This window comes from Schistocerca piceifrons, chromosome X (genome assembly GCF_021461385.2).
Source record: "Schistocerca piceifrons isolate TAMUIC-IGC-003096 chromosome X, iqSchPice1.1, whole genome shotgun sequence".
Taxonomy (NCBI): Eukaryota; Metazoa; Arthropoda; class Insecta; order Orthoptera; family Acrididae; genus Schistocerca; species Schistocerca piceifrons.
In genome coordinates, this window is record NC_060149.1 from 258,534,640 (window position 1) to 258,547,344 (window position 12,705).

Here is a 12,705-nt window from a genome sequence, read left to right on the forward strand (position 1 = left end):
GTTGCAAAGAATGGAGTATGTGGTCCTACTATTGTCCTTGATGAGCTTACAGCAGCTCTGAGCTTTTAAAGCTACTTTTCCCCAGAAATCTTGTTGAGCCTCTCCTGTTGTTCATTTGACATACATTCTCTTTACTCTTCCCAGGGTTACGTGCATAGTTCTCCGTACTTCTTCAAACTGTGCTGTGCAAAATCTGTGCCTTGCAGCCAACTATCCTTGTCTTCTATTGGCTAATGTCTTAAAGCATTTGTCCCCAAACCATATAATCCTGATCTGCTTCTTGATGACTGCATTTGTCACTTCATTTACAGTATCCTTGAATTATTTGGAGAAATCATTGGATTGCTATTGTACATTCATTTGCTGGAGAATTTCAAAGTAATTGCAGAACTGGTGGTCAAATTTGTTTTTCTTTGTGATGTGTCTGAGCACTTTGATGAAGTATCACACCTCTTTCTTAAGATTGTTACTTTCTTCGGCTTGTAACAGTCAAATGGTCACCAGCTTTTTCTCTCTCTCTCTCTCTCTCTCTCTCTCTCTCTCTCTCTCTCTCCCTCTCTCTCTCTCTCTCTCTCTCTGTTATTTTGCTCCCCAAATAGAAAAACTCATTTACTACTTAAGCATCTCATTTCTCAATCTAATTCCCACAGCATCACCTGATTTAATTCAACTACATTCCATTATCCTCATTTTGCTTTTGTGGATGTTCATCTTATATCCCCCTTTCAAGATACTCTCCATTCCGTCCAGCTGCTCTTCCAGGTCCTTTGCTGTCTCTGACAGAATTACAATGTCATCGGAGAACCTCAAAGTTTTTATTTCTTCTCCATGGATTTTAATTCCTACTCCAAATTTTTGTTTTGTTTCCTTTAATGCTTGCTCAATATACAGATTGAATAACATCGGGGAGAGACTACAACTCTGTCTCGCTCCCTTCCCAACCACTGCTTCCCTTTCATGCCCCACGACTCTTATAACTGCCATCTGGTTTCTGTACAAATTGTAAATAGCCTTTCGCTCCCTGTATTTTACCTCTGCCACCTTTCGAATTTGAAAGAGAGTATTCCAGTCAACATTGTCAAAAGCTTTCTACAAGTCTACAAATGCTAGAAACATAGGTTTGCCTTTCCTTAATCTTTCTTCTAAGATAAGTTGTAGGGTCAGTATTGCCTCACGTGTTCCAACATTTCTACAGAATCCAAACTGATCTTCCCCAAGGTCAGCTTCTACAAGTTTTTCCATTCGTCTGTAAAGAATTCGTGTTAGTAATTTGCAGCCATGGCTTATTAAACTGATAGTTCGGTGATTTTCACATCTGTCAACACCTGCTGTCTCTGGGATTGGAATTATTATATTCTTCTTGAAGTCTGAAGGTATTATGCCTGTCTCATACATCTTGCTCACTAGATGGTAGAGTTTTGTCAGGACTGGCTGTCCCAAGGCCGTCAGTTGTTCCAATGGAATGTTGTCTACTCCCGGGGCCATGTTTCGGCTCAGGTCTTTCAGTGCTCTGTCAAACTCTTCACGCAGTATCATATCTTCCATTTGTACATAATCATCATCATCATCATCATCTACATTCTCTTCCATTCCTATAATATTGTCCTCAAGAACATTGCCCTTGTATAAACCCTGTATATATTCCTTCCATCTTTCTGCCGTCCCTTCTTTGCTTAGAACTGGGTTTCCATCTGAGCTCTTGATATTCATGCAAGCGGTTCTCTTTTCTCCAAAGGTTTCTTAAATTTCCTGTAGGCAGTATTTATCTTACCCCCTAGTGAGATAAGCCTCTACATCCTTACATTTGTCCTCTACCCATCCCTGCTTAGCCATTTTGCACTTCCTGTCGATCTCATTTTTAAGACGTTTGTATTCCTTTTTGCCTGCTTCATTTACTGCATTTTTATATTTTCTTCTTTCATCAATTAAATTCAATACCTCTCCTGTGACCCAAGGATTTCTATTAGCCCTTGTCTTTTTACCTACCTGATCCTCTGCTGCCTTCACTATTTCATCTCTCAAAGCTACCCATTCTTCTTCTACTGTGTTTCTTTCTCCCATTCTTGTCAATCGTTCCCTAATGCTCTCCCTGAAGCTCTCTACAGCCTCTGGCTCTTTCAGTTTATCCAGCCATGTCCCGTCTTCTCAAATTCCCACCTTTTTGCAGTTTCTTCAGTTTTAATCTACAATTTATAACCAATAGATTGTGGTCAGAGTCCTCATCTGCCCCTGGAAATGTCTTAAGATTTAAAACCTGGTTCCTGAATCTCTGTCTTACCGTTATACACTCCTGGAAATGGAAAAAAGAACACATTGACACCGGTGCGTCAGACCCACCATACTTGCTCCGGACACTGCGAGAGGGCTGTACAAGCAATGATCACACGCACGGCACAGCGGACACACCAGGAACCGCGGTGTTGGCCGTTGAATGGCGCTAGTTGCGCAGCATTTGTGCACCGCCGCCGTCAGTGGCAGCCAGTTTGCCGTGGCATACGGAGCTCCATCGCAGTCTTTAACACTGGTAGCATGCCGCGACAGCGTGGACGTGAACCGTATGTGCAGTTGACGGACTTTGAGCGAGGGCGTATAGTGGGCATGCGGGAGGCCGGGTGGACGTACCGCCGAATTGCTCAACACGTGGGGCGTGAGGTCTCCACAGTACATCGATGTTGTCGCCAGTGGTCGGCGGAAGGTGCACGTGCCCGTCAACCTGGGACCGGACCGCAGCGACGCACGGATGCACGCCAAGACCGTAGGATCCTACGCAGTGCTGTAGGGGACCGCACCGCCACTTCCCAGCAAATTAGGGACACTGTTGCTCCTGGGGTATCGGCGAGGACCATTCGCAACCGTCTCCATGAAGCTGGGCTACGGTCCCGCACACCGTTAGGCCGTCTTCCGCTCACGCCCCAACATCGTGCAGCCCGCCTCCAGTGGTGTCGCGACAGGCGTGAATGGAGGGACGAATGGAGACGTGTCGTCTTCAGCGATGAGAGTCGCTTCTGCCTTAGTGCCAATGATGGTCGTATACGTGTTTGGCGCCGTGCAGGTGAGCGCCACAATCAGGACTGCATACGACCGAGGCACACAGGGCCAGCACCCGGCATCATGGTGTGGGGAGCGATCTCCTACACTGGCCGTACAACACTGGTGATCGTCGAGGGGACACTGAATAGTGCACGGTACATCCAAACCGTCATCGAACCCATCGTTCTACCATTCCTAGACCGGCAAGGGAACTTGCTGTTCCAACAGGACAATGCACGTCCGCATGTATCCCGTGCCACCCAACGTGCTCTAGAAGGTGTAAGTCAACTACCCTGGCCAGCAAGATCTCCAGATCTGTCCCCCATTGAGCATGTTTGGGACTGGATGAAGCGTCGTCTCACGCGGTCTGCACGTCCAGCACGAACGCTGGTCCAACTGAGGCGCCAGGTGGAAATGGCATGGCAAGCCGTTCCACAGGACTACATCCAGCATCTCTACGATCGTCTCCATGGGAGAATAGCAGCCTGCATTGCTGCGAAAGGTGGATATACACTGTACTAGTGCCGACATTGTGCATGCTCTGTTGCCTGTGTCTATGTGCCTGTGGTTCTGTCAGTGTGATCATGTGATGTATCTGACCCCAGGAATGTGTCAATAAAGTTTCCCCTTCCTGGGACAATGAATTCATGGTGTTCTTATTTCAATTTCCAGGAGTGTATAATCTGAGACCTTCCAGTATGTCCAGGCTTCTTCCATGTATACAACCTCCTTTTATGGTTCTTGAACCAAGTGTTAGCTATGATTAAGTTATGCTCTGTGCAAAATTCTACCAGGTGGCTTCCTCTTTCATTCCTTACTCCCATTCCATATTCACCTACTAAGTTTCCTTCTCTTCCTTGTCCTACTATCGAGTTCCAGTCACCCATGACTATTAAATTTTTGTCTACCTTCGCTACCTGAATAATTTCTTTTATCTCATCATACATTTCATCAATCTCTTTGTCATCTGCAGAGCTAGTTGCCATCTAAACTTGTACCACTGTGGTAGGTGTGGGCTTTGTATCTATCTTGGCTACAATAGTGCATTCACTATGCTGTTTGTAGTAGCTTACGAGCATTCCTATTTTCCTATTCATTATTAAACCTACTCCTGCATTACCCCTATTTGACTTTGTATTTATAACCCTGTATTCGCCTGACCAAAAGTCTTGTTCCTCCTGCCACCGAACTTCACTAATTCCCACTATATCTAACTTTAACCTATCCATTTCCCTTTTTAAATTTTCTAACCTACCTACCTGATTAAGGGATCTGACATTCCACACTCCGATCCGTAGAACACCAGTTTTCTTTTTCCTGATAACAATGTCGTCCTGAGTAGTCCCCGCCCGGAGATCCGAATGGGGGACTATTTTACCTCCGGAATATTTTACCCATGAGGACACCATCATCATTTAACCATACATTAAAGCTGGATGCCCTTGGGAAAAATTATGGCTGTAGTTTCCCCTTGCTTTCAGCCGTTCGCAGTAGCAGCACAGAAAGGCCGTTTTGGTTAGTGTTACATGGCCAGATCAGCCAATCATCCAGACTATTGCCCCTGCAACTACTGAAAAGGCTGCTGCCCCTCCGTTCTGGTTGCACCTACGGTACGGCTATCTGTATCGCTGAGGCTCGGAAGCCTCCCCACCAACAGCAAGGTCCATGGTTCATGGGAGAGGCCAGTCTTAGTCCATAGTAAATTTGTTGTAAAGAGCTGCCTTCATGATTTGAAAAAATGTGTTGCTGTATCTATTGTTACTTTTGTTATTGTGTGTGCTGCTGTCCTGGTCTTCAGTCCAAAGACTGATTTGCTGCAGCTCCCCTGCTATTCTAGCCTGTGCAAGCTTCATCATCTCCAAATAATTTCTGCTCCCTACATCCTTCTGAATCTGCTTACTGTATTCATCTCTTGGTCTCCCTCTTATGATTTTTATCCCCCATACTTTCCTCCAGGACTCAATTTGATAATCCCTTCATGCCTCAGAATGTGTCCCAACCACCAATCCCTCCCCCTAGTCATATTGTACCATAGATTGCTTTTCTCCCCAGTTCTGTTCATTACCTCCAAATATGTTAGTTCATCTACCCATTTAATCTTCAGCACTCTCCTGTAGCACCACATTTAAAAGTTGCTATTCTCTTCTTGTCTAAATTGTTTGTTGTCCATGTTTTGCTTCCATACATGGCTACACTCCATACAAATAGCTTGAGAAAAGACTTCCTATTACTTAATTCTAGATTTGATGTTAACACATTTCTCTTCTTCAGGAACATCTTCTTGCCATTGTCAGTGTACATTTTATATCCTGTCTACTTTGGCCATCGTCAGTTATTTTGCTGCCGAAATAGCAAATATCATCTACTATTTCCAGAATCTCATATTCTAATCTAATTCCCTAAGCATCACATGATTTAATTCAACTACATTCTATTATCCTTGTTATCCTTTTGTTCATGTTCATTTTATATCCTCCTTCCAAGACACTGTCCATTCTATTCAGCTGCTCTGCCAAATACTTTGCTGTCTCTGACATAATTAAAATGTCACTGACAAACCTAAAAGTTTTTATTTCTTCTTCTTGAACTTTAATCCTGACTCTAAATTTTTTTTTTTTTTTGTTTCCTTTACTGCTTGCTCAATGTATAGATCGAAAAACATCAGGGATGGCTTACAATCCTGTCCCGGTCCATTCTCAACCACTGCTTCTCTTTCATGCTGTGTGCTAAGTTGTGATATCATGGATGCTCTGCAAATGAGTAAATTTTAAATTATTCTAATTCACATTTGTTTCTCTTTTTCTTTAAAGGTTGCTAGGTCCATCTGCTGCAACTGCTATAGAACTGGGGATCCCAATTAATCCTGTAGCCATCACTGAACTACAAGACAATAATATTAGGGTCATAACATCGGAAAGAAGTCTAGGTGTTATTTCAAATCCACAGTCAGAAGAGGATCAAGCTGATACAACTGTAAGTTGATGATTTTTAATATTTTGTGATTTCTACTGCCGAACTTAAAACAAGGACTTAAAAAACATCCGTGCTTGCATTAAAATTTGTTAAGACAGGATGCAGATAATGATGTAGAATTGTAATGATAAACATAGTTTATCATCTAATAATTCATATATTCTTCCTTAAAAAATTTCTATGCCTTGTGTAATTGGGCTAAAGGACCCCAAACTTTGCATAAGCTACCCACCTGAACTGCCTTAAGCAGCGACATTAATCATTTTGATCTACGACCAAAACTTGATACTAGATAATCAAAAAAGATGTGATAAAAAATGGAAACAAACACAAATAACTAAAAATACTGCTGCTCTGGTCACAAAATGGTACTAACCCCATCAATATGTCTAACTAGACCTTCATAAAGAATATGCTGTTAGCAACTTTTATCGAGAGCACACCTTAGTTTTAATCAAATTCTGATAAAACACTAGTTACTGATGAACTATTGCTCATGATTGTCTGAAACTGGCTCCTAGGGTATTAAGACATCCTGAGCACAACCCACTAATGAAAATGACAGGTCACGTTAGAACACAACTATAACAATAGGTAATATTTTAGCGACAGTGACCCCGTGAGAAAAGACGTGCTGTTCAACTGTGGTGACTGGGCTCTCCCTACTAATTGCCAAATAGACCTTGCATGCTCATAAACTGCCGATGAAAAATACGCAACATTTTTTCTGTGGAAGACAGGTACTTGTTAAACCTTTGTGTGCTTGCCAAAAGTGTGTGTTCTGTTGCTTAAAGAATGGCTTATATTTTAATACCCTGTTCCATAGTGTGTTCAGGACATAATTGCATCTTCTATGAACTATAACAGTCGTGTATTCTTTGAAATCCAATCAACCCTTTCATTGCTACAGATGTGCGCTCTGCACTCCGTGCTGAGGGAGGGGGTATATTGTACGGCTATAATCCTCGCCAAATGCTGGTACCTGTGTTGAGATACAGCATTTCGACCAATATGGAATACTTATCATCAGATTTTTTGAAAACTATTAGGTGAAAAGAAATTGAGTTTTTGCATATATTACAGTCTGATATCTTCACTCAGTAAGGAACTGAATTTGTCATATGAACTGCGCTATCAAATTCAGTAAAACTTCCCACAAAATTGTAGTGTTTGCAGGAGTAGAGTTTGCAGAGGTTTATGTAAACTTTGCATATGGTTGATTTTAGCCCATATATTGCAGTAAATGAAATTTAAACAAGATTTTGAAATTATATGTAAACTTAAGAACGGAATGATATTTTACAATGTTCTTGAGTTATTTGGTTTTATATCCAATGTATGGTTTTGTGCACTGTGCCCATTCTTGTCCTTGCACCTTGCAAATCATGTGGTCATAACAATCATCTTGCCTCAGAAATGATTTGAGATAATGAAAGGAGGTTTTCTACAAATGATTGCATGCAGAGAGGCTCATAAGTTTTATAATAAATACTGGAAACTTTTTTATACACCAAGGTATGTAAGTAACTTGGCAACAGCAATGAGAGGTCAGCAACTCGGAACACGTGCAGGCGTCCATAGCAGTGAACGAAAACCCCAGCAGCATGCCTATACACATCCAACAGCACCTGGGGAATGACATAGCAGGACGTGTATGCATGTCCACAGCAGTGAAAGGGTTAAACAGTCTTGCATTTGGTATTGTGCACTTTAGAGGACACTTACAGTGTTCTTAACAAGTAGTTGGAGCATTAACATTCCAAACTCCCAGACAGACATATCACTTTGGCACATTGACTGTGTGTAAAAATGTGTTGCATTGTATTCAATATTTCTGTGACCATGAAGAACTGGCTTGAGACTCGAGTTTCATTTGACGCAAATAGACTTTTGCAGATATGTTCACTGTAGAGATAGAACTTGGAGACTTTGCCACATACAGTTATGCTCAACAAGGTGCCCCATAAATTGGTGCACCCATGAGAACAGGGGCAAATCTAGTAATGGTTACTGTATCTTGAGTCTTGGCAGCATGTAGGGTTCTTTAGAAAACTTAGCACCTGTTCTAGTCTTGCTACCAAAGGAAAATCACTGGGACTGAACTCGGTGTGGCAGTCTTAACACAACTACTGCTGAGCTATGGATGTGAACTTGGTATATACTCCAGTGGAAGAAACATTTGTCTTGCTGGTAGAGACAGAAGGGCATTTAGGACTATTGTTTGAGATAATATAACGGTGTGACTAGTGTAACTGATGAGTTGAATATAAATTTAGAAAGCCCTCAGTAATCTAATGAGTTAGGAAACTACTGCGAAAGCAGAGAGAGCTTCCCTGCAAATTTAAATGCAGCCAAAACCTCTCAGACAACAGAAGCTAAACGATGTCAAAGTTAGCCTAAGGGGGGCTATGTGTGAAGCATTCAGTGAATTCAAAAGTAAAATTCTATGTACAGACTTGACAGAAAATCCTAGGAAGTTCTGGCCTTACTTTAAATCAGTAATTGGATCGAAACAGCATATCCAGACACTCTGAGATGATGATGGCATTGAAACAGAGGATGACATGTGTAAAGTTGAAATACTAAACACCTTTTTCCAAAGCTGTTTCATAGAGGAAGACCGCACTGCAGTTCCTTCTCTAAATGCTCGTACGAACGAAAAAATGGCTGACATCAAAATAAGTGTCCAAAGAGTAGAAAAGTAACTGAAATCACCTCAATAGAGGAAAGTCCTCTGGACCTGATGGGATACCAGTTCAATTCTACACAGAATACATGAAAGAACTTTGTCCGCGTCTAACAGACGTGTACCGCAAGTCTCTAGAGGAATGGAATGTTCCAAATGATGGTCGTCGAGCAGATGCCCAAAACTATAGGCCTATATCTCTGACATCGATCTGTTGTAGAATTTTAGAACATGTGTTTTGCTCATGGTTCATGTCATTTCTGGAAACCCAGAATCTACTCTGTATGAATCAACATGGATTCCGGAAACAGCGATCGTGTGAGATCCAACTCACTTTATTTGTTCATGAGACCCAAAAAATATTAGATACAGGCTCCCAGGTAGATGCCATTTTTCTTGACTTCCGGAAGGCATTCGATAGTTCCGCACTGTCGCCTGATTAACAAAGTAAGAGCCTATGGAATATCAGACCAGCTGTGTGGCTGGATTGAAGAGTTTTTAGCAAACAGAACACAGCATATTGTTCTCAATGGAGAGACATCTACAGACGTTAAAGTAACCTCTGGTGTGCCACAGGGGAGTGTTAAGGGACCATTGCCTTCCACAATATATATATAAATGACCTAGTAGATAATGTCAGAAGTTCCATGCGGCTTTTTGCGGATGATGCTGTAGTATACAGAGAAGTTGCAGCATTAGAAAATTGCAACGAAATGCAGGAAGATCTGCAGCGGATAGGCATTTGGTGCAGGGAGTGGCAACTGACCCTTAACATAGACAAATGTAATGTATTGCAAATACATAGAAAGAAGGATCCTTTATTGTATGATTATATGATAGCGGAACAAACACTGGAAGCAGTTACTTCTGTAAAATATCTGGGAGAGTCCTTAGAAAATGTAGTCCATCAACAAAGGAGATGGCTTACAAAACACTCGTTTGACCTATACTTGAGTATTGCTCGTCAGTGTGAGATCCGTACCAGGTCGGATTGACAGAGGAGATGGAGAAGATCTAAAGAAGAGCGGCGCGTTTCATCACAGTGTTATTTGGTAAGCTTGATAGCATTACAGAGATGTTTAGCAAACTCATGTGGCAGACTCTGAAAGAGAGGCGCTCTGCATCGCAGTGTAGCTTGCTGTCCAGATTTCTGGATGAGGTATCAAATATATTGCTTCCCCCTACTTATACCTCCTGAGGAGATCACAAATGTAAAATTAGAGAGATTCGAGCACACACGGAGGTTTTTAGGCAGTCGTTCCTCCTGCGAACCATACGCGACTGGAACAGGAAAGGCAGGTAATGACAGTGGCACGTAAAGTACCCACCGCCACACACCGTTGGGTGGCTTGCGGAGTATAAATGTAGACATAGATACAAAACCAGGACTACCAACCAACAGTAATATGTAATGTGATATGAATTTACCTGGACTCTGTTCTTAGTGGTAATACATATGTATTACAGTAAGTGAAGTTTAGAATTAACATTCTTTTCCAATTGTGATGCATGGTAGAAGTTTTATAATATTTTGGGCAGTCATATTGTCATTTTTCAATGGATCTCATAAAGGAATGGTCAATTTGACATGTTGAAACCTTCCTCAAATTTTGCGTACAGGAAGAATACACCAAAAGAAATGCACTGTCAAAATTTTAGCTGCGAAAGTGCACTGGAAGTATTGCTAAAAAACGTTAAAATTACTCACTTTTGTCTCAAAAGAGCCACTTAAGCAGTGGATTGTACAATCCTACCTATAGCTGGGACTCAGCAAATAAGCAGATGCAGTCATCATGAGAACATTGCGTGAAACCTAAAGTGCACACATGCAAATGTTAAGCAATTAAACCATACCAAAAGTGACTAAAAACATTGAGGTTTTGAATAACTTGCAGTTAATATCATCAGCTAAACTGCTGCATGTGTAATTGCTGCATGAGTAACTTGCAGAGGAAAGGAAGTTAAGGCAGTGCATGGTGTTACACTACAGATGACTTCCATCAATCGCCGCACGGGATTAGCCGAGCAAATAGTGTGTAAACTTAGGGACTGATGACCTTAGCAGTTAAGTCCCATAAGATTTCTCACACACACACACACACACACACACACACACACACACACACACGCTCTCTCTCGCTCTCTCTCGCTCTCTTCCATCAATCAAGACTTGAATTCGTTGACTCTGAATATTTTATAACTATTCATTTATTGGACTTTTTACAATAATGTTTTAACAGTGCATATTTTACAAAAAATGAAACAGTTCCTTGTTTATGCCCTGTAGTTGACACAAAAATAAGTGTCAGTTGGATGAAGAAAACCAACATTTTCCTTATGTCAGGCACACCCACCAAAAGAAAAACTGATGCATTCAGACGCTTCACAGTGATTATTAGATTTATTTAGACAGGATTAGGATGGTGTAAGAAAAATTCATGGCCATGTTCGACAAGTTGTGCTGTGTACCAGGCACACATGATAAAATCAGTAAAAAATGGTGATGTAAAGTGATAATGCACAAGTGATTGGAGTTTAACAATAATGTTGCACTGATAAACCTGAAATAAAAAAGAGCTATTGTAAATTATATTGTCAAACAATTTTTGGTAACTGCTTTACACTGTTGAAGAACTTCTATATGGAGAGGCTGAATTGCACTATTAGTTTTGGGTGGAATCCGAATGTTATTAACAGTCTTATCATCATCATTATCATCATCATCATCATAATAATAAAGACAAAGGTGTTGATATGTCCAGGCCAAGAGCACAAAAAAAGCAATGAATTAGGTTCTGCAACTGGAAAGACATGTGGGATGTAGTATTGCAAATTATTGTCTCCCATTTTTCCAGATTTTACTTCGCCAGTGCCATTGATAAATATCAGTGGATTACTTTTTTGCAGCTTTCCCCTTTTATCACATTATATGTTGTGAACTATGGATGAAGTAGTGCAGGCAAATTCCATATTTCTAGATTTCCAGTAAGCATTTGACGCAGTGCCCAAATGCAGACAAGTAACAAAAGTACAAGTATATGGAATAAATTCTCACATACGTGAATGGTTCAAAGACTTCTCAAGTGATAGAATCCAGTATATTGTCCTCGATGATGAGTGTTCCTCGAAGAAAAGGGTATCATAGGGAGTGCCCCATGGAAGTGTGATAGTACTGCTGCTATTCTCTGTATACATAAATGTGGTGGTGGGCAGGGTATGCAGCTATCTGTGGTTGTTAGCTGATGATTCTGTGGTGTACACTAAAGTGTTGAAGTTGAGTGAGTGTAGGAGGATACAAGACAACTTAGACAAAATTTCTAGGTGGTGTGATGAATGGCAGCTAGCTCTAAATATAGAAAAATGTAAGTTAATGCAGATGAGTGGGAAAAACAGAAACATAATGTTAAAGTACAGCATTAGTAGAGTCCTGCTTGACACATTCATATCGTTTAAATAACTTGGCATAACACTGCAAAGTGATATGAAATTGAATGAGCATGTGAGGATCATGGTAGCGAAGATGAATGGTCAAGTTTGGTTTATCGGGAGAAATTTGGGAAAGTTTGGTTCATTTGTAAATAAGACCACATACAGGACACTGATGCAACCATACTTTTAAGTACTGCTGGAGTGTTTGGGATGCCCACCAGTACGGATTAGAGGAGGACATTGAAGCAATAAAGACATGGGCTCCTATATTTGTTACTGATAGGTTCAAACACCACACAGGTGTTAGAGAGATGCTTTTGGAACTCAGATAGGAATCCTTGGAAGGAAGGCAACATACTTTTTATTAAAGAATATTATTGAGAAAATTTAGAGAACTGGTGTTTGAAGCTGACTGCACAATGATTCTACTACCTCCAATGTACGTAACATGTAAGGACCATGAGGATAAGATACGAGAAAATAGGGCTCATATAGAGACATAAAGGCAGTCATTTTTCTCTCATTCTGTTTGAGAGTGGCACAGGAAAGGAAAAGATTAGTGGTATAGGGTACCCTCCACAACATGC

General features: G+C 41.1%; 1 protein-coding gene across 1 annotated transcript in view; it reads left to right on the forward strand.

Moving 5' to 3' along the window:
• LOC124723129 (E3 ubiquitin-protein ligase HUWE1) overlaps positions 1-12,705 on the forward strand; it is a 360,906-nt gene that overhangs the window by 233,183 nt on the left and 115,018 nt on the right. The window contains exon 38 of the mRNA XM_047248317.1: positions 5,841-6,003. Within this exon, the coding sequence (XP_047104273.1) occupies positions 5,841-6,003 (163 nt within the window). The remainder of the gene's footprint in view (positions 1-5,840; positions 6,004-12,705) is intronic.